This window comes from Mesoplodon bidens, assembly GCF_964165515.1.
Source record: "Mesoplodon bidens genome assembly, chromosome: 3".
In the NCBI taxonomy this organism is placed as follows: domain Eukaryota; kingdom Metazoa; phylum Chordata; class Mammalia; order Artiodactyla; family Ziphiidae; genus Mesoplodon; species Mesoplodon bidens.
Window position 1 is genome coordinate 186,686 of NC_138178.1, and position 23,303 is coordinate 209,988.

Consider the following 23,303-nt stretch of genomic DNA (forward strand, 5'->3'; position numbering starts at 1 on the left):
CTGGGCCTGCGAGCCATGGCCGCTGAGCCTGTGCGTCCGGAGCCTGTGCTCCGCAGTGGGAGAGGCCACAGCAGTGAGAGGCCCGCGTACCGCAAAAAAAAAAAAAAAAAAGAATGATGAATACATAGCTTTATGGAATTTAGAATACAGCACTTTAAGTGAACTAGAGCTACATCTCATAACACAGTTAAATCTCCAAAACATAACATGGAATGAAAATGTCAAGTTGAAGAAGTATCTGTATAATTTGATAAAATTATGAAGTTTAAAAATATGTAAAAAAGTTTAAGGATAGATAGATAGGTAGTAAAAATATGTCATGTATGGACATGATAAACCCTGAATTTATGACAGTAATTGTCTCTGGGTTGAGAGGAGGGATCAGGGAGAAGCACACAGGGTATCTCAAATCTGTCTTTAATGTTGAATGCTTTCTTTTAAAAACGTCTAAAGTATGGATGCTTAACAGATTTGATAAAACTGGGTTTCATTGTATTATTCACTACTCTGATCTATATGTTTAAAATATTGCATAATTTTCTTTAAAAGGGGAAACTTCTGGCTTACGTAACAGAAAGATCTGTGCATAATTGGCTCAGTCAGGTGGATCAGGAGCTCTCTGGCTCCACATCTTGGCTCTACTTTCTTCCTCTGGGTTCTGGGTTCTATTCCATTCAGGTTCCTTATCCATGATAGCTACAGGGCTCCCAGGAGCTCCACTCCCAGGTTCTAACCTCTCAGCAGCTCTTGTAAAATGCAATTCTCTCTTCTGACAATTTCTATAAGAGTGTTAGAATTTCATCCCATTGAATCATGTGTCCATCCATGAATTAAATCACTTCGACTAGGGGACTGAGCTGATGAGCCAGGCCTTGGCCGTGTGCCTCTTCCTAAAACTAGTGATAAGGAGATCGTTTCCCAAATGACAATGAGGGAGGCATTTCCCGAGGGAATTAGGAGAGTGCTAGCAAGAAGATGGGGAAGTAGAAGAAACAGCAGATGTCTACCACGATAAGCCCCTTCCACAAAGAATTGCCTGTATGTATACTCTACCTATGATTATCTTAGAACAATGCTGTTGTGCTCTTTCATCTCTAAGTGAAAGTAAATCAGTCTCACTTAGGAATATATTTATATATGCAAACTCCTAAATGAAATGCCGGAAAATATCATTGAACAGTATATAAAGGAATAATTTACCAAAATCAGTCAAGATTTATCTCAGCATAGAATAATAGAACAAAATCCATTATTATATTACATTAATAAGTTATGAGGAATAACGAGCAGTAGGTGAAACTCTATAGGGAGTCCCATTAAAATTAGGAACTAGAAAAAAGTGATGCACATTATTACCATTATTATTTAATATTTTTTCCTGAAATGCTAGTCAGTGCAATCAGGCACAAAGCAGATATAAAAATATCATAAATAGAAGGTGGGAGAATTTTTCTAGAAATAAAAGACCAAAACTAACAAAAGTGGACAGATTCAATCCAGTTTATCAACAAGGAGAACCTGATCTAAAGGACAAGGACACAAACTTGCTCTGGAATGAGGTCAGTGGGAGTATAGATACAGAGCCAGGTTGTTCTCAGAATTATCTCAGAACTAGCAAAAAAGAAGAACAAGACCCAACCCCCAGGAAATAGGGCTGGCAGGGATGAAGTGGGAAGCAGTTTCCAGCCAGCTGGCTAGATGCCCAGAAGACACTGACACCCTAGCACTGACAGTAGGGAAGACCTGTGCTCTCAAGAGCTCCAGGTAGAAAAGAGTCAGGTAGGGGCCCAGCCTTGCCATGTTCTGTATTTGTCAATGCCTCTTGGTATACTGGAACTATAGACATACTTAACACAAGCACACTTAGGTGAGAGCAAAGGGCAAGAGGTTTTGATGTGGTGCTGGGCTGGCAGCCTTTTCCTAAATGGACACTCCTTTGACAATATAACTGGGTTGAGAAGTTATAGTCTCATGGGACAAGTCCTGACAACATCTTCCATGTGTATCAAGGACGTGAATTGCAGGTAGGAAGTGATATTGTGTGGGTTGTAGGGTCAAATGAATTACAGCACAAGGCCTTCTTCCCAGTCTGACCTGTCCCGTCCCGTGGGCCTTGAGACAGCGCTGCTTGTGTCAAGCAACAAAGCCTCTTGTGGCTACTCCAGCTCTTGACCTTGACCTCTCTTATCCTAGGGTTGAAATCCCACCCACGGAGCCAAGAGGGCAGGCCAGCTACCCCCTCCAGAGACTTTCCCTATCACCCATCTCTCCCAAGTCCCTAGGGCCTTAGTAAAACAGCCACACAAGGGAACAACTCCTCCTGGACTGTAAACCCAGGCTCCTGTGCATATCGGCAGAGGCTGGAGATGTCTGGAAGGCGGGGGTTGTTGGAGCCTCTGCTCAGCCGGGGCAAATGGGCTCGGGCATGGGGAGGAGGGGGATGCTGTGGGGCTCTTCTCACCAGGAGCACCCGAGCTGTAGCCACAAAGGCCTCTTACGCTCTGACACAATTAGCCCCATACAAGCCATGAGTCACAATGCTCGTGTTGGTGCCTGTTCAGAGCATGTGAATTCTGCCAGCAGCATTTCTAGTCTTCTCTGCCCTGATGCTGAGAGAAACAGCAAAAAGGTGCAGAAAAATCAAAGGTCCAAATTTGATCTTTTTTCTCCCTTGCTGTCCTGTCCCTTTCTGGGGCTGTTGCTGTGGGCATGTTGCAGACAGCACAGATTCCAGAAGCCCTCCCATCACACCTCCAGGTCATTTCTTAATTACAATCCATATCTCCATACTGGGCTTGCTCATAGGTCATCCCAAGCTTCAGGTCTTAAAAATATTCCCTTAGATGTACCGTCATGAGCTGATCATATCTTCTGAATATGGCAGAAAGACTTAATACTAGAAGATGGATCCATAAGGAAAAGGACAATTAATGCTAGAAGATGGATCCATAAAGAAAAGGACAATGTCTGAAGCCTGAGAAAAAATGACTATTTTTTTCTAGGGAATTAAGGATAATAGTGCATATGAGGCCCCTTCCTCCCTACTTCAGCCCTTCGTACCGGGACATTGGGAAGGGAGTTGTGCCAGGCGGAGAGAACTCAGCAAGGATTCTGAGCCATGTGGCTGACAGGGTCTTAGTGCTCCAGCCGGGCATCAGGCCTGAACCTCTGAGGTGGGAGAGCCAAGTTCAGGACATTGGACCACAAGAGACCTCCCAGCCCCATGTAATATCAACTGGCGAGAGCTCTCCTACAGATCTCTGTCTCAATGCTAAGACCCAGTTCCACTCAACGGCCAGTGAGCTCCAGTGATGGACACCCTATGCCAAACAACTAGCAAGACAGGAACACAATGCCACCCATTAGCAGAGAGGCTGCCTAAAATCATAATAAGGTCACAGACACCCCAAAACACACCACCAGACATGGTCCTGCCCGCCAGAAAGACAAGATCCAGCCTCAACCACCAGAACACAGGCACCAGTCCCCTCCACCAGGAAGCCTACACAACCCACTGAACCAACCTTACCCACTGGGGGCAGATGCCAAAAACAATGGGAACTACAAACCTGCAGCCTGTGAAAAGGAGACCCCAAACACAGTAAGTTAAGCAAAATGAGAAGACAGAGAAACACACAGCAGATGAAGGAGCAAGGTAAGAACCCACCAGACCAAACAAATGAAGAGGAAATAGGCAGTCTACCTGAAAAAGAATTCAGAGTAATGATAGTAAAGATGATCCAAAAACTTGGAAATAGAATGGGGAAAATACAAGAAACATTTAACAAAATGTAGAAGAACTAAAGACCAAACAAACATTGATGAACAACACAAAAAATGAAATTAAAAATTCTCTAGAAGGAATCAATAGCAGAATAACTGAGGCAGAAGAACGGATAAGTGACCTGGAAGATAAAATAGTGGAAATAACTACTGCAGAGCAGAATAAAGAAAAAAGAATGAAAAGAATTGAGGACAGGGCTTCCCTGGTGGCGCAGTGGTTGAGAGTCCGCCTGCCGATGCAGGGGACACGGGTTCGTGCCCCGGTCTGGGAGGATCCCACATGCCGCGGAGCGGTTGGGCCCGTGAGCCATGGCCGTTGGGCCTGCGCGTCCGGAGCCTGTGCTCCGCAACGGGAGAGGCCACAACGGTGAGAGGCCCGCATACAGCAAAAAAAAAAAAAAAAAAAAAAAAAAAAAAAAAAAAAAGAATTGAGGACAGTGTCAGAGACCTCTGCAAAAACATTAAACACACCAACATTCGAATTATAGGGGTCCCAGAAGAAGAACAGAAAATTAAAGGGTCTGAGAAAATATTTGAAGAGATTATAGTTGAAAACTTCCCTAACATGGGAAAGGAAATAGTCAGTCAAGCCCAGGAAGTGCAGAGAGTCCCATACAGGATAAATCCAAGAAGAAACACACCAAGACACATATTAACCAAACTATCAAAAATTAAATACAAAGAAAAGATATTAAAAGCAGCAAGGGAAAAGCAACAAATAACATACAAGGGAACACCCATAAGGCTAACAGCTGATCTTTCAGCAGAAACTCTTCAAGCCAGAAAGGAGTGGCAGGACATATTTAAAGTGATGAAAGGGAAAAACCTACAACCAAGATGACTCTACCCAGTAAGGATCTCATTCAGATTCAACGGAGAAATTAAAACTTTACTGACAAGTAAAAGTTAAAAGAATTCAGCACCACCAAACCAGCTTTATAACAAATGCTAAAGGAACTTCTCTAGGCAGGAAACACAAGAGAAGGAAAAGACCTACAAAAACAAACCCAAAACAATTAAGGAAATGTTAATAGGAACATACATATCAATAATTACCTTAAATGTAAATGGATTAAATGCTCCAACCAAAAGACATAGACTGGCTCAATGGATACAAAAACAAGACCTGTACATATGCTCTGTACAAGAGACCCACTTCAGACCTAGGGACACATACAGACTGAAAAAGATATTCCATGCAAATGGAAATCAAAAGAAAGATGGAGTAGCAATTCTCATATCAGACAAACTAGACTTTAAAATAAAGACTATTACAAGAGACAGAGAAGGACACTACATAATGATCAAGGGATCAATCCAAGAAGAAGATACAACAATTGTAAATATTTATGCACCCAACATAGGAGCACCTCAATATATAAGGCAAATGCTAACAGCCATAAAAGGAGAAATCGACAGAAACACAATAATAGTAGGGGACTTTAACACCTCACTTTCACCAATGGACAGATCATACAAAATGAAAATAAATAAGGAAACACAAGCTTTAAATGACACATTAAACAAGATGGACTTATTTGATATTTATAGGCCATTCCATCCAAAAACAACAGAATATACTTTCTTCTCAAGTGCTCATGGAACATTCTCCAGATAGAGCATATCTTGGGTCACAAATCAAGCCTTGGTAAATTTAAGAAAACTGAAATCATATCAAGTATCTTTTCCGACCACAATGCTATGAGACTAGATATCAATTACAGGAAAAGAAAAACTGTAAAAAATACAAACACATGGAGGCTAAACAATATGCTACTAAATAACAAAGAGATCACTGAAGAAATCAAAGAGGAAATTAAAAAATACCTAGAAACAAATGACAATGAAAACATGATGACCCAGAACCTATGGGATGCAGCAAAAGTAGTTCTAAGAGGGAAGTTTATAGCAATACAATCCTACCTCAAGAAACAAGAAAAATCTCAAATAAACAACCTAACCTTACATCTAAAGCAATTAGAGAAAGAACAACAACAACAACAACAAAACACCCCAGAGTTAGCAAAAGGAAAGAAATCATAAAGATCAGATCAGAAATAAATGAAAAAGAAGCAAAGGAAACAATAGCAAAGATCAATAAAACTAAAAGCTGGTTCTTTGAGAAGATAAACAAAATTGATAAATCATTAGGCAGACTCATCACGAAAAAAAGGGAGAAGACTCAAATCTACAGAATTTCACAACATTGTGAAAATGATTATACTACCTAAAGCAATCTACAGATTCAATGCAATCCCTATCAAACTACCAAGGGGATTTTTCACAGACTAGAACAAAAAATTTCACATTTTGTACGGAAACACAAAAGACCCTGAAGAACCAAAGCAACCTTGAGAAAGAAAAATGGAGCTGGAGGAATCAGACTCCCTGACTTCAGACTATACTACAAAGGTACAGTAATCAAGACAGTATGGTACTGGCACAAAAACAGAAATATAGATCAGTGGAGCAGGATAGAAAGCCCAGAGATAAACCCACACACATATGGTCACCTTATCTTTGATAAAGGAGGTAAAATATACAATGGAGAAAAAACAGCTTCTTCAATAAGTGGTGATGGGAAAACTGGACAGCTACATGTAAAAGAATGAAATTAGAACACTTTCTAACACCATACACAAAAATAAATTCAAAATGGATTAGAGACCTAAATGAAAGGCCAGACACTATAAAACTCTTAGAGGAAAACATAGGAAGAATACTCTTCGACATAAATCACAGCAAGATCCTTTTTGACCCAACTCCTAGAGAAATGGAAATAAAAACAAAAATAAACAAATGGGACCTAATGAAACTTAAAAGCTTTTGCACAGCAAAGGAAACCATAAACAAGACGAAAAGACTATCTTCAGAATGGGAGAAAATATTTGCAAACGAAACAACTGACAAAGGATTATTCTCCAAAATATACAAGTAGATCATGCAGCTCAATATCAAAAAAACAAACAACCCAATCCAAAAATGGGCAGAAGACCTAAATAGACATTTCTCCAAAGAAGATATACAGATTGCCAACAAACACATGAAAGGATGCTCAACATCACTAATCATTAGAGAAATGCAAATCAAAACTACAATGAGATATATACACTACCAAACGTAAAATAGCTAGTGGGAAGCAGCCGCATAGCACAGGGAGATCAGCTAGGTGGTTTGTGACCACCTAGAGGGGTGGGATAGGGAGGGTGGGAGGGAGGGAGATGCAAGAGGGAAGAGATATGGGAACATTTGTATATGTATAACTGATTCACTTCGTTATAAAGCAGAAACTAACACACCATTGTAAAGCAATTATACTGCAATAAAGATGTTTAAAAAAAAACTACAATGAGGTATCACCTCACACCTGTCAGAATGGCCATCATCAAAAAATCTACAAACAATAAATGCTGGAGAGGGTGTGGAGAAAAGGGAACCCTCTTGCACTGTTGGTGGGAATGTGAATTGATATGGCCACTAGGGAGAACAGTATGGAGGTTCCTTAAAAAACTAAAAATAGAATTACCATATGACCCAGCAATCCCACTACTGGGCATATACCCTGAGAAAACCATAATTCAAAAAGAGACATGTACCGCGATGTTCATTGCAGCACTATTTACAATAGCCAGGACATGGAAGCAACGTAAGTGTCCATCGACAGATGAATGGATAAAGAAGATGTAGCACATATATACAGTGGAATATTACTCAGCCATAAAAGAAACGAAATTGAGTTATTTGTGTGAGGTGGATTGACCTAGAGTCTGTCATACAGAGTGAAGTAAGTCAGAAAGAGAAAAACAAATACCGTATGCTAACACATATATATGGAATCTAAAAGAAAAGGTTCTGAAGAACCTAGGGGCAGGACACGAATAAAGACGCAGACATGCAGAACGGACCTGAGGACACAGGGAGGGGGAAGGGTAAGCTGGGATGAAGTCAGAGTGGCATGGACGTATATACACTACCAAATGTAAAATAGGTAGCTAGTGGGAAGCAGACACATAGCACAGGGAGATCAGCTCGCTGCTTTGTGACCACCTAGAGGGGTGGGATAGGGAGGGTGGGAGGGAGACTCAGGAGGGAGGGGATATGGGGATATATCTATACATATCACTGATTCACTTTGTTATACAGCAGAAACTAACACGACATTGTAAAGTAATTATCCTCCAATAAAGATGCTAAAAACAAAACAAAACAGTGCATATGGGAAACAGATCCCCCAGGCCAGACTGTTGGCCAGGAATGTCATCTTCCTGATTCTTCTGTTTTGGTGTCTTGCTATCTGGCCTGAATTTCAGAAGCACAGCTCTAAAAGGGTTCTGAAAAATTTTGCTTCCAAGGTGTACCTTCACATAATTCAACTGAAATGGCTGAAATGTAACTCATTTTCCTCACCATTTCTGTCATAAGTTTGCCTGCTTATTGGTGGCACTGAGACTTACAATAGTAGAGAAATTCTTGAAATTTTTCTCACCTTTTTTTTTCTCCTCATCTTTCACTGGGCATGGGGCAATTATTCCTTTTGTCGTTTGTATATATGCCTCCATTTCCAGTCCCCAACCCCCATCACCACCACATTCAGGTCTTCCCCTAATTTCCTATGAGGTCTCCATGCTGTGGACTAAAAACAAAATGCACAACCTAAAAGTTGAGAATTATACTTTATTTGGTTGACTTAACACAGGACTTAAGCCAGGGATACAGTCTCTCAGCTCTGAGGGACTGTTCCAAAGAGGTAAGCAAAGAGCCAGCATATATATGAGTTTTTGGAAAAAAACATAAAACAGTGGTCAAACAGCAAAAGATTACTCCTAATTAAAGAAACAGACATCTCAATTTAATGGATTTAGCATTTTTTCTATGCATGGGAAGATGCAGGAGTCTGGGCTTATTGAAATCATTCCTTTGATATGCATCTTAACTATCTAGTGCCAGTATCCTCTTCTTTCGGACCCTGAGCCCCCTCAGGGTACACCTCTGGGGGCGGTTGCAGTAGCTGACAGCTTGGTGGTGGCAACATCCTTTGTTTATTGATATGGCAGGTGACCTTTGTCCACAATGTCTTTACTCCTGTCTGTTCCCTAATTCTTCCTGTAAACAGCCAGATTTATCCATCTAAAATAGAGTCCTGATGCCTTTGTTTATGCTAGATTCATTCTGCCTGAAGCGGTACCCCCTTTCTTGCACTTGTCTAAACTGTACCCCTTTTCAAGTCCTGCTTCCTTCCTGAAGCCTTTTCTGGTGGCCCTAAGCTTCAGTGATCAATTACTCTTGCCTGAATTTCTGGAGCATTTATTTTCTGTGTCACCTATTTAGCACAAAAAATACTACCTTGCCTTACCTGTGCATGAATGCTTGCTTCCTTTCTAGCAATACCTGGTAATGGCTGTGCATTAAGATTTACCGAGGTTTTTCTTCCCCTAATGTTCAAGACAGAGATTCAAGAGACATTCCAACTCATATAAGCAACAAATAAATAAGAAGACCTCACTGTTCCAAATTTCTGAAGTTGATTTGAGGTTTTTATATTTACAAATATTTTTTGAGCAGCTACTCTATGCTTGGCATTTTACTGCATGCTGGAGACAGAACAGTGAACAGGACACTAATCAAGTCTGCTTTCAAGAAGCACACATTCTGGTAGGAGAACAAGCAATTATAATACTGTGGAGTACATACCACAATAGATGCATAGGACGCTATCAGAACACAATGTAATGCTGACCTGGGGGGCCTGAGAAATCATTCCGGAGAAATAGATCCAAAAACTGGAACATGGAGGATGAGGAGGAGCTGCCCAAGCAAGAGTGTGTGTATGTGCAGGGATGGGACTGGGGACAGAGGAAAGAAGGGGACTCCAGGCGGAAGGAATGACAAGGTCCTGGAGACAGGAAAACACGGCTCACTGAACATACGAAAGGAGTTTAATTTGGCCAGAACACAGAGTGCAAGGCATGAGACAGCAAGAGATGAGGTTGGAGGGATAACCAGGGCCTATGATAAAATAATAAATACTTGGAAGGGCAGTGAGCAACATAAAAAAGGTAGGATGACTGGACTAGGTTTGCACTTTAGCAGTGCCACTTTGGCTGCAGGGTAGAGAAGAGCCCGAGGAGAGAGAAGAATGAAGGCAGGAAGGCCAGCTGGGCAGCTAACAGGGCAGGTGATCCAGCAAGAAACTGAGGTGGTGACCTGACATTAGCAGTGATGGTAGAAGTGAAGAATGTGGATACATTTCAGGATGCTTAAGGGAGGTGGGTAGTGAGGCTGAGGAAGGTGAGCGGCTGTTAATGTCGTTCCTTAAAAAGGAAACCAGGAGGAAAAGCTAGTATAGAGAAGATGATGATGTCAGCATGATTCATGTTTAGCTTGGTTTTCTGCACCTGGACAGACCCACGTGGAGACGTCTTGGCAGCTGTGCCATGCAACAGTTCTCAAACTTTTTGGTTGTACAAATTATTGTATACTGTTACAAATTATTGAGGACTTGAAAGAGCTGATGACTATTCATATTTACTATTCAAATTAGAACTGAGAAAAATTTAAACATATGTATTAAACCATCTTAAAACATAATAAACCTATTACTAGTTGGTATAAATGTTTATGAAAATAATTATTTTAAAACAAAACATCAGTGGAAAAGTGGCACTATTTTACGTTTCTGCAAATCTCTTTAATGTCTGGCTTAATAGAAAATAGGTGAATTCTAAGATCTGGTTCTGCCTTCAATCTGTTTTGCTATCACACTGTATATAGCCTCTGGAAAACTCCACTGTAGTATCAAAGAACCAGAGTGAAAAAAGTAAACAGCATCTTGAATAACTATGAACATAGTTTGACCTTGTGTTCATCCCTGAAGGGGATCTCTAGGGATCTGGGGACTACACTTTTAGAATCACTGCCCCAGAGCAGGAAAACTTGACAATATTGTGAGTCTCACTAATAAGCTCTTGATGCCTTGGCCAAAAGGAGGCTGGATAGTCTTGATTGAGGTTTCAACTGCTATTTTGAGAGGTTGTGGTTGCCTGGTTGACATCACCTTCCAAAGTTAGGAACGGAAGAATGTTCATTCAATTAATTCATTCAACAAATATTTATTTAGCCCATATTATATGTCAGGAACTACTCTAGACACAGAGGGTAGAACGAACAAAACAGAAAAAAAATCCTTGCCTTCATGAAGCTTCCCTTGTCTTTGGGGAAGATTAGACAGTGAACAAAGTAGTAAAATATATATCGGAGGGCAGTAAGTACATGCAGAAAAACAATGAAAAGAGGTATGGGGAATGTTGGAAGGATTTGCAGATTTCGAGTAGTGTGTACAGGGAAGGCTTCATTAAGAAGGCAACATTAGAGCAAAGACCTGAAGGAGGTGAAGGAGCCATTTGGGTATCTAACACAAGAGCTTTTCCGGGTATTTAAAAAGATTATTTCCTTAATTTATTTTAACATTTATTAACATGTATTCTTTAATTAAATATCTATTGTATCTGGCATTAGCTGCAGGTAAAAGAAGATAAGATGGGAGGCTAATGTTTATTTAGTGTCTGCCATGTACCAGGCACTTTGTTAGTTACTATACATGAGGTTTGGCGCCCTCACTAAGATTTATAGCTTGCCAAGAAGACAAAGCATGTACATACAATTCCTGCAGTTGTGGTGTAGTAGCTCTTATGAGTAACAGTTGGTTTGAGTTGCACCACCAGAGATTTGTATGCACCTGATCTACCTGAGGTTTACATCTCTCTGAATATGAAGTGAGGTGTGAAGGGTATTTGTCAAACAGCCAGGAAGTTAATAATACCAGATCACACCTTTTATAGAGCACTTGAGTTTACAAAGTGCCATCAGAAATTAACTCATTTAATCTTCATAACAATTCTAAGACGCCGGTCTTGTTCAAATAAGTATAGTTGTGCCGACTGAGGGGAACAGGCTCAGAAGTCTAGGTAATGCAAAGCGGTTATACGGTGGCTGGGACCTAAAATTAAGATCATCTGCCTTCGCGCACAAGACTCTTGCCACTGCAATGCAGCTGTTTTGAGCAGCTATTGAAATCAGAGAGCACCATACTCCCCTGACTCAGTCCTCTTCCGAGTACGTGCACCAAGGAAGGACGGTTAAGTGAGGGCTAGAGAAGCGGAAGAGCCTGCGAACTCGGTGAAATCACACCCGGCACTCTCCCTCTGCGCTTGCGCAAGGGAGGAGTTGCCCTCTCCGGAAGGACACCTGGGACTTGGGTTTGCGCCGACGCAGAGCTACCTCCAGGCGGAACCCGGGCGTGCGGGGCTCCTGCAACCTAAACACCCGGTGTGAAAGGAAGGTGGCACCGGCGGGGCGGGGCGCATGCGCGGCAGCTCCCACTGGGGAAGGGCTGAGAGGCGGAGCGGGGCGGCCAGCTGTGAGCCGAGCGGAGCAGGGTCAGGATGGACGAGGACGTGCTGACCACCCTGAAGATCCTCATCATCGGCGAGAGTGGCGTGGGCAAGTCCAGGTGAGGCGGCTCTTCGGGCCGTGACGAGGGTGGCAGGGCCCTTTCCCCCTCGGTGGCCGCTGTCCCCTGGGCCGCGGCAAGAACGGTAAACGGCGACGGCCGGGCGCGGCCCGGGCTGGGGCGGCCTCCGGGCCTTCCCGCTGCGCGGCCCCGCGGCCCCGCCACCCCTCCGCCCGGTCCACGGCCTCTGCCAGGCCCGGCTCCCTGGATCGCTTCGCCTCCTGTCGCACCCAGAGGAAAACAGTTCCGGGGCCGCCGCCCGGCCGGCGGTTTGCTGTAGAGGAGCCTAGGGCGCGGCGGGCGGGCTTGGGCCCGAGTCCGGCCGAGGGCGAGGCCTCTGGGCCCCGGGGCCAGGCTGCCTGCACCCAGCGAGTTGAGAGGTGTAGCTCTACAGCTGGGGTTTCGGCCTGCCTGCCTCGTAGTACGTCAAGTTCTGCACGGGAAGTTTAGCGACTCCGTAGGTCGCATTCCTGGCCTATTATGGTGCACCCCGCAATTTTTCTTTCTTTTTTTAAAAATGAATCAGCTGTGAAAGAACTCTTCAGTCCTCTGATTGCTTAAATAATTCACTTTAGTCTAAGACGGTAGAGCTTAAGCTGTGGGCCGCTTTTGAAAATCAAGTGTGATCGTTACTTGTCATTGTGCCGCATCATATAGAGGTAAAAGAACACATTAGCATGTGTCTCTTCTTTCTTGACGCTTTCTTGGGGGAAAATAACGTCGACAGTAGTTAGAGTTGAGTATAAGGGAAGACGTGGAGCCTGGGGCGTATTGCAAGAGGGCTGTGATTTCATCCACATCCTGGAACAGAGTTCTCCAGGTGAAGGTATCCTCGCCATATGATTATGAGCTCCTTGTATTCTACGCTGCTTTGATCTTCAAATAATAGCCAAATTCCAGGAGCTGCAAGCAATTTCATATTTTAGCTATACCTCCTGATAAACTTATCTTTCACATTACTTCGTGAAGTCTTACTTTTTTAAAATACTTGAGTATTTGAAACCTTACTCTGTAAATATATTCTGAAACTTTATGTGTTTTTAAAGCATGGCGGTACATTTTCATAGTTTCTCTCATTTAATGTACTCTGTATGTTAGAGTGAGGGATTTGTACCTAAGAATGAATAAATTAATGAAACACTATGGGCTAAAAAGATAGTATGATTTGTGTGTGTGTGTGTGTGTGTTACTTAAAGGGCTGAATAAAATCATTTTCATGGTCACCATCTATTGTATTTGAGGGTTAAAAAGCTAGGTAATATATAAACATTGTCTTAATAGGAATTCCTTGGCCTTTTGACCATTTTCTTCTTGAGATGTGACCCTCATTTAGGTTAAGACATATGAAATTGCTGATTTTGAAGTTAGGAATGGTTGAATGTCATTTCATGTGGTTCAGCCCCAAACATGGTTGATTGGCACCTTTTCTAAATGTGTTAGATGGGTGATTACTTGATAGCTAATTGCAGTGCAGTGTTCACATAATTGAAGTTCTTCCCCTAGAGTAAAATCTGTTAAGTGGATTTACTGGTTCCCTTGGTTCCCTCCCCCCAAACAAATTTATTTGGATCTAATATGCTCCAGACTTTTTCTCAATAGTTAGTGGTGAATTATCAACTACTCACTGCAAAATTTTAACACCTTTACCTCTTTCAAGAAAGGATTGCATTTAAGGAGAAAGTTGGCTTATTTTTCTGGCTAGATATACATTTTTGGTGTATGTCATATGCTATGGAAAAAACTTTGAACACTTTCTGGATAAGATGAGAATAAATGACTTTAGAAGCCTATGCTTTTTAAGGTAAGTACAAAAACACTTGTCATGGATATAATACAGCGTTGTTCTAACCAATGGTTTCTATTTCTTTATAAATCTAGAGTTAGTGGAAGTGATGTATCACTTGTGTTGTTGAGAAATCATTGCACAACAAAGGATATCTTAACTAATTCAAACTAGTGGGTTATTTTTCCAGTTTATTTCGTACTTGGAGTGTAATGAGCATGTGTGAGAGGAGCCAGGAGATGAGAATGATGAAACTGGTGCTGCCACTTGTGTGACCTTTGTCACTCAGACACTCCAGGCCTTCATTTCTTTGTTCGAAAAGTGAGGTTGGGTAGAAATCTCTCAGGCCCTATCAAGTGTTAAATGTGTAATAGTCTTTGATTCCGTGGCTAGCCATAGTGAAGTGAAGAAGTAGCCAGGTGTTTCAGAAACTGGGAGGGATTATAGAGACCTTCTGTTATTTAAGTTGCCGTCCCTCCTGTGCCCCTTATATCCCATCCTTTTTGACCAATTTAATTTGTAAGTTGAGAAATGCATGTTAGTTATAATCGCACTGACTAATTACAGATTTGGTCTTCTCCAGGTGGATTGGTGTCTCCTTCCATCTATAGCTCTGCATGGAGAGTATTTTGCTCCTTTAACTTTGAAAGTATGAAGGCTTAAACATACATCCTTTAGAGCAGTGGCTCTTAATCATTTTCGGGTTGTGGGTTCCTGTCAAAATCTAATAGAGAAACAGACTCCCTGCCTAGAAAAATGTACACATAGAATTTAGAATACATTTCAAGCTAATAGTTTACCCCTGGCTAAGATCTGCTGCCTTATACTCGAAGCCTGTATTAAAATTTGTGGCTTTACACCCTTGTCTTTCCTGACAGAATACCATTAATGACAAGCCACGTTGTCGATGTTTAATAAATAATAGCCAAGACCATTGTTATTATTTATGTTATTATGGTGTTATTATTACTACTCAACAAGGTTCTACGTTTTTGTAATAGTATTTTCTTTGGTGACTGAGTATAGATACACAACCTTTCTATTCTTAAATTGTGAGTAACTGAAATTTTTAGTGAAATCTTCACTTTTATTGATTTGAAGTGTAGTGTTGGGGACAGAAGAAAATCCTTATGAGTAGTGTTTTAAGATTCTTATTAGTGCTGTCACCTAATTCATGTTGGAGGTAAGTAAAATGAGTTATAGTCAAGAGTGTTCAGTGTTAAGTAGAAAAATCTACAATATGATTCTTTTTACTTTGCTTTTGTAGTGCTGGTTTTATGATCAACAAAAAGCAAAACCAGGAAAGGGAGAGTTAATCCTTCAAATAGAATTAATGACACTGGGTTCGGGAACTACCAAGAGGCCATTACGTTTTGCAACCCTGTGGACAAAAAAAAAAAATCTTTAGCAGCAATAATTATAATCTATAGAAATATTCATACATTTTTTTCCTGCAATTCAGACATGAGATAGCTATTGTCTTGATTTTATTAATGCAAATAGGTCAATAGAATGGTCTCGTCCTACTTAGGAGATAATGTGAGGGGCAGTTGATTAATTTTATAAATCTAGGGCTTTAACAAAAGCTTAGATTTTATTTTTGAAGAGCTTCTAATAACTGACACTTCTGCCTTATGTTAAACAAAATAATGCTGGGAAACAAAATCTTGGAGTACTCTTAGGGTATCTTTTCATTTCATGCCTTCCTTTCTAGTTTCTTTACCATTTCCTAGGTTTAGTCCTTCATGATCGCTTACTATAATCATGGCAGGTGTCTTCTGTTGTTTTTCTTGCATTTTTTTTGCTGGCAATAAGTTTTCAAGATAAAGAGCGATTCCTGCCATTCCTTTCGGTGAAAGCTTTTGGTAGCTTCATGTTGCTTCCTTGACTTTATACACCCTACCCAGCATTTGCCAGAGGCTACCTGCTCTGGCCATCATGTGACCTTTCTGCCTTCACTTTTTATTATATCTCTTTACACTTGGGTAATAGTCTTACTACTTGTTTCAAAATGCTAGACTTCACACCTTTCTGTTTTTACCTGAATTCAGAGTGAATTATGCATTAGATTAAAAAAAATTAATTTGTTGCATTCCAAAAGACTTACTTTTCCCCTTTTTGTCCATGTCAGTTAAAGTGTCACATGTTTGCTAATATCATTTTCTCAGAAGGACATACCAATACAGTTATAAAAAAGCAAAAAACACAGTCGTTTTCACACGTGGTGAATTGAGCAGGGGAGCATGGGGAACATATTTTCTAGTAAAAACTACTTTGCTTTTGGGACTCTTTAATTGCTGTTCCAATAATTTAATTCCTCTGTATATACCTGCACTGAGGCTGTATTTCTGGGAGTGGACTACATCAGCTATTCTTATCTGCATCTAACTAGTGACAAAATAAAACAATCAGGAAGATTTATCAAGTGATTAGAAAGAAAAGCCAAATTACTAATCTGTCTTTTTAACATCTCTTTTAGCCTGCTCTTGAGGTTCACAGATGATACTTTTGATCCAGAACTTGCAGCAACAATAGGTAAGCCTATGTTTAAAAATTTAGTAGAAATGCCAAATATTTTCTTGCTTCAGGCTGTTTCATCTAACTCCCCCTGCCCATCCTCTCACCACCCCATTGCTTCCATGTGTGTCAAAATCTTATTTGTCTTTCAAGTCTTAACTTTGGTAGTCATTAAATTTCTGGAGCCTTTGTAGATCTCACCAAGCAAAAAAAGTCCTTTTCTGTTGTCTCATGGTACTTTGTTAACACTGCGGATATTACGATTATCTGTATACACATCCCTGTGCTATGGGTTGTCTGTTATTTAGCAGTATACAGTCATTTGAATGTTTATTGCATGCCAGGCACTGTCCTAAGAGGTGGGTTATAATGTTCAATAATGCAGACTTGGTCTCTGTCATAAGGGACCTAGCAGTATCACCCAGCAGTAGAGTGTGTTAATTTTGTATTTTTAGCACTCAGTACAGTATCTGGCATGTATTCTGGCAGCATATTTATTTATTTATTTATTTTTAAATTTTTTTTTGCGGTACACGGGCCTCTCACTGTTGTGGCCTCTCCCGTTGCGGAGCACAGGCTCCAGACGCGCAGGCTCAGTGGCCATGGCTCACGGGCCCAGCCGCTCTGCGGCATGTGGGATCTTCCCGGACTGGGGCACGAACCCGCGTCCCCTGCATCGGCAGGTGGACTCTCAACCACTGCGCCACCAGGGAAGCCCATCTGGCAGCATATTTATTGATACTAGTTATTAAAGACTGTTAGAAGCAGTAATACATAAATGCCTTTTAAAAATGAAATTTAGATTGCCTGAAAGTGGTTTGCCACGCCAGCTTATTAGGATATATGAGAAGACAGAGCTAAATATTCTGGTGTCACATGTTTAGGGAGTAGGTGACAATGTAAAGGAACAAGAGGCAGCTTGCAGCAGCAGTAGGAGGAGCTGAGTCAGAGCAGGATAATAGTCTTGGCTCTGCCTTGAATGTTGTCTTCTTGAGCAAGTCATTCACTTCCTTGTCTTCTGTACATTGAGGAATTTTGGTGAGAGAATACATTTTTCTTCCAGCTCTAAAATTTCATGATCTGATGAGTAGAATGTAGTAAAGATGACCCTTGTATTATTATTAGGCAAAATAAAGAGTTTCTATTAACTGGGTTGATTTTTTTTCCTTTTTATTGTTAAATAATTTCATACTTAGAGAAAAGTTGTAAAAATAGTTCAAAGAATTCCTGTATATCTTAATCAAATTCCCCAAATGTTAACATTTATCACATATGCTTTATCATTTGCTGTCTACATACACATACACAGTATTCTTGCTTTTCTCGAATTGTTTGAGAGAAAATTGCAGACAGTGTCTTCAGTGTCTTTAACCTCTAAGTACTTTAATGTGTATTTTCTAGATGAACATGGATACAGTTCTCCTGTATACAGGCAGATTTCATCAGTTGGCCCACTAATGTCTTGTATACCAAAGAAAAAGAATTGTTTCTGGTCCAGAATCCAGTCCAGCATCACATACTGAATTTTGTTGTCATTTTTCCTTAGTCTCTTTTAATCTGAACAGTTCTTCACTCTTTCTATGTCTTTCATGGCCTTGACATTTTTGAAGAGCACATACAGGCCAGTTATTATAGAATATCCTTCAATTGCATTTGTCCGTGTGTCCTCATGGTTAGATTCAGGTTATGCATTTTGGTCAGGAATTCCTCAGAAGTGCTTGTCAGAGCACAGTGTATATTTGTGCCATTACTGGTGATGGGACTTGGTTCCTTAAGATGATGTACACCAAGTCTCTCCACTGTAAACTGTCATCCTGTCATTCCAGCTATAGTGGTTGTCCAGCTGTGGTTTTTCAAATTCCGTCCTTCCATTTACATTTCTTATTTAGAATTCTGTAAAGAAGAGTTCTTCTTTGTTTCTTTCTATCAGTATGAGCTCACGGTGCCACTAAATGTTTAATAAATTATATCAGGCATTACTTAGCTTTTGGATGACATGTTAACATTGACAGATTTACTGTTATGCGTGTAAAAGGTAATCATTTAAAACACTAGTAATTCAAAATCTATTTAATTTGGTTTTGGTATATTATTTGCTCCTTTAAAAAATCAGTTATTAATAAAACTTGATTTTGTTCAGAACATACCTGGTATTGGATAAGCGAGGAGTAGAAGAATAATAACTGGCAGGAAAATAAACTTGCCTAGAGTTAAAATTTTCCTAAGGGAGTGATCTTATATATACTATAAACTATCCGTCTTCATTTCAAACCCAAATGTAACTGGGGACTTGCAGACTGACAGATCATTCGTTGTCTTTATTACTAAAAAGGCTTTGCTTTAAAAGCAAATACTAAGATTGTAGCATACTGATGAGAATATACATAATTTGTTCCCCCAATAGGCCTTGGGTCTTGAAAAGTATCTTTTACATTTCGGCATCAGATAATTTTCTGCCCTAGGTTATAACCAATATACATGAGTTTTTGAAATAAAAATAATTAGCCCAGTTGTTAATGGCCATACGAAAATTAGTATTTACCTCACAGTATAATAGTAAGGAAAGCACACCTTTATCTTACAGTAATACAATGAGACACTCAAGTTTCTGTCTTGTATGAAATACTCTATTAAGGTAATTGTTGGATTTCGGGTTTGAAGGTGGTACTATAGAGTTGGCATTTTCATCTTTTGCTTTCTGGCAATTGACTAATAACAAAGAGAGGGAGAAACTAAAACCCCACCTCGTAGTCCACTATACTAGAAGGCAGCTAAAACACCAAGCCACGAAATAGGTGGGATGGCTGCCAAGAGCAGTGGGGACCAGACAGGCCGCCTGCAGGAGAAAGTAGGCGATGCCAGGGCTGCAGAGCTCGGAGCCAGCAAGAGGTGCTTCATGAGGTTGAGAGGCCCACTGTGAGGTGCAAAACCTATATCCCTTGTTTGTAAAAGCAAAATGGTTTCTTAAGCTAATGGCAGGAGTTGCCCTGCATCTGGTTTGGTTTTAAGAAGTTGGGAAGGTGAAGCCAAACAAGGAGTCATACAAACCAGCCATTTTTGCATTTTGTCTGTCTCTGTAGCAGTAGGGGAGGAGATAGATGCCTTTGAAAAACCTCAAGGTTGCCTATCTCCTCTGAATGTTGAGAGATAAAAAACTAACTGATTCTCATGTAAAACCCTGAATCAAGACAAAATTTTGCCAGTGCAGAACTGATCCACTGTGGCTTTCTGCATGAACCTCCTGCAAATAGCTTGTCCAGGAAAACCTCACCACTTTCAACTATGACTTAGTAAAAAAGAATCCAGCTCAAGGCCACTACCACCATTCAAGAATCGAAAAGGAAGAAAGGAATGGAAAAACAAAGGACAGTTGAAGAATCCTCACCAGAAAAAAATATTGCCGTAAAGAAGATGAAAATAATGACCAAACATTTTGCCATGAATTTAAAAGCCTTAATGGAAATATTTATCAGTGAGAGCACAAAACAGTGATATAAGAGGTCGGGGAAGAGATAGTGCGACTACATGAGAAAATACAGTGTGAGCTGATTGAGTGGAAAGAAAGAAAAGATAAAACCATCACTGAAATGAAGGTGAGATTGGAAGGATCACAAGGGACAGTAGAAACTGGGAAACACAATAAAGAACCTAGAAGCTAGGAATGGAAAAGTGGGTAGAATTTACCAAAATGAATAAGAATATTAAAACAAATTAGAGTGAGAAAATGATAGATATGGAAATCAGAAAAGGAGATTTTACATAGTATGTTTGAGTCTTAAAAGAAGAAACATAATGAAGCACAACCAATATTTAATGATATATAATCCGAGGTAACGTTTCTGACATAAAAATAAACCACATAGACAAAATTGTAAGAATATTTTGACCAGGTTTTTGTTTGTTACATGGGAATGTTTGGGGGGAAAATAATAAGCATTAGATTTCTCTTTTTTGCTATGGTCAGGCCATAAGATGGTGCTTAATCAGGTCTTTACCTGAGGTATTTAATCAACTGCATAGATACAACTGGTTGAAATTTAAGCATGGATATAGAAAGTAGTTACATTAACTTTATATAGTATGATTAAATAGGCAAAATTTGCTTCATGCTTTTTGTTTTTTTTATTTACCCTATTTTAGGTAACCTTTGAATACAAAAAGAGCACTTTAAGTAAAAATTTTCAAATAAAAAAATTAGAAAATTTAAAACTGGCTCTCTACTTAGGACAGGCTCACAAACTATTTCTTAATCTCTAAGACTTATAGTTGTTACAATATGTGAAAGTGTTTTTTGAGGGTTGATATATTTCAACTAAAGTTAGACAAATTTTGCTTGTTGTTGGTTGACTTTAGATCAGTGATTCTTATCACTCCCTTGGTAAGTTTTTAGAAATACCCATGACTGTTTGGCTTCTAAGGGCAGGTGTCAGATCTATTTCATCCACAAGTTACTTTATAGTTTGGGCTTACTTAACAGAAAGATAATTTAATTAAAATGCAAAGTAGTTTATACATCTTGTTTAATGCCACAACATAAACTTGTTAAAATACTTGGGAATATGAGATAATTCAGAAAGTAAAATAGAACTATTCTATTTCATATAATTTCATTCAATTAAACATGTTAAAGTAATAAAACTGGCTCTGACATTTCTTTATTTAGAATAATGACAAATGGTCTTGATCATATATAGATTGTTTCTTTCTTCCATTCTACTTAGAGGCTTTATTAGGAAAGGTTGTAATGTTTTTCATATGCCTTTTCAGCACTGACTAATGGTAGATAGACCTTTTTATACTGAAATGTCCTTGCTTTCCTAGATAAGCCTTCACTCATTTTGTTTGATGTATTTCTGGATTCTGTTGACTAATTTAGAATTTTTACATCTATTTTTATATGTAAGATGGTCTCCTTTTTTGTATTTTTAAAAAATCAGAATTTGGTATTAAAGTTGTATTAGTGTATACAATGAAGGAGCTTTCTGTCTTTTTAAATTGTCCTTACTTGCGTAAATATTACTGGAATTATCTGTTCTGTGAAGGTTATATTTCATCTGAGTCAGTCTGATCCTGCTTCTTCCTTACTGTTACAACCTCTTCAGGTTCTCTGTTTCTTAGGACAGTCTTAGGAGTGCAGCTAGGAAGGAAAATCCCAACTCACTTGTTAAGTTAGTTGCATGTAGTATCTTTTTTTGTTTTTTGGCCAGCACACAGGATCTTAGTTCTTGGTTCCCGACCAGGAGTGGAACCCGTTCCCCCTGCAGTGGGAGCACTGGACCACCAGGAAAGTCCCTGTAGTATTCGTTTAAACTCTTCATTATCTGTGTTTATGTTCTCTCATTTCTAAACTTGTACATTTTTTTGGTCTGTCTTTTCCTTAAGGAATGTATCTATTTCATTGTTTGAGGAATTGCCTTATTTTTCCCCTCTTTCTCCTTCCTACTTTTATTTTGGTTTATTTTGTTAGTTTCTTAAGATGAGTATTAAGTTCCCTTCTTTTTAGTCTTTATTCTTTAATAAAGATGTCCTCTAAGAACAAGTTTTACTGTGTCCCATAGGTTGTGATAGGCTGTTTGTTTTTCATTGCTCTCTGCATAGTTTAAATTTTCAGTTTTGCTTTCCTCTTTGACTATTTGAAATCTTTGATTTAGGAATATGTTTCCTAATTTCCAGGCTTTTTTTGGTCATTTTATTTCTTATTTATTGGATAATGACTTCCATTTGGAGTAAAGCCACCCACCCTTCTGCCAGCCTCATGTCCATCAGCAAGAGTCAGGTTAGCCTCAGAATTTAGCCTACTTCTGACAAGACCTTCCTCCACACCCTTCTTTCCCCTCCAGATGTTCTTATTTTGCTACTGCTAGCCACCGTAAGACCATCAGGCATCCTAACCGTTTTTCCCTCTAAGCAGTCTCCACGGAAAGCCCCGGTGTCTCTTCATTTCCCAGGCTCGGACCTTTGTACCCTTGTTCCCCTTCTTCTCTTGCCTCCAGTGCTCACTGCTTCTCAGCTCTGTCCTCTGGGGGAGCAGAGCACGTAGCACAGGTCACTGTTGATACTTTTTAGGTTGTTGGTCAACTGAGACTTTGGGATCCAGGTCCTCCTATCTTGTTCTCCTTGGACCCTTAAAGCTTTGATGGTATCTGTCTTGATGCCCCCTCTCCTGTTATCCTCTAGCCCCTCCCCCAAAATAACGACATAGCAGATAAACCAGGAATTTGTATATCTTTCATGAGAAGGGGGAAATTGACTTAAAGAGATTAATTAATAAGCTCTTGGCTATCGAGACCTTAGTAAGAGGGCTGAGACTAAATCCAGCCTCCTGACTTGGTATTCTTTTAATTACAGCACAGAAATACAACTCAGCAATGAAAAAGATCAAACACATATTTGAACAGAATGTCAGAAATGCTAAACATAAGAGGGAAGCAGCAAAATTAGATTTATCAGTTAATTAAATGTAAATGGGTCCAATTCTCCTAATAATTCAGATTGCCAGATTGGAGTTGAAAAGTACTTAAAAGAAATATGGAAAGGTTGAAATAAAGGGATGCACCAGTATAGAAGCAGAGGTGGTAATATAACATGATTTAAGGTAGAATTCAGGGCTAATGCACTTGACAAAATAAAATAGGATATTATGTAATGATGAAAAGCCAAATTAATTAACAAAACAGCTATCATAGTCATAAACAAGTAGGCATCAAACAC

The 23,303-nt window shown here is 39.9% G+C and overlaps 1 protein-coding gene across 1 annotated transcript in view; it reads left to right on the top strand.

Annotated features, from left to right (window-relative positions):
• The first annotated feature begins 12,051 nt into the window (after positions 1-12,051).
• RAB18 (RAB18, member RAS oncogene family) overlaps positions 12,052-23,303 on the top strand; it is a 34,916-nt gene continuing 23,664 nt past the window's right edge. Inside the window, exons 1-2 of the mRNA XM_081229488.1 lie at positions 12,052-12,292; positions 16,555-16,610. Coding sequence (XP_081085614.1) covers positions 12,225-12,292; positions 16,555-16,610 — 124 coding nt within the window. The 5' untranslated portion in view covers positions 12,052-12,224. The remainder of the gene's footprint in view (positions 12,293-16,554; positions 16,611-23,303) is intronic.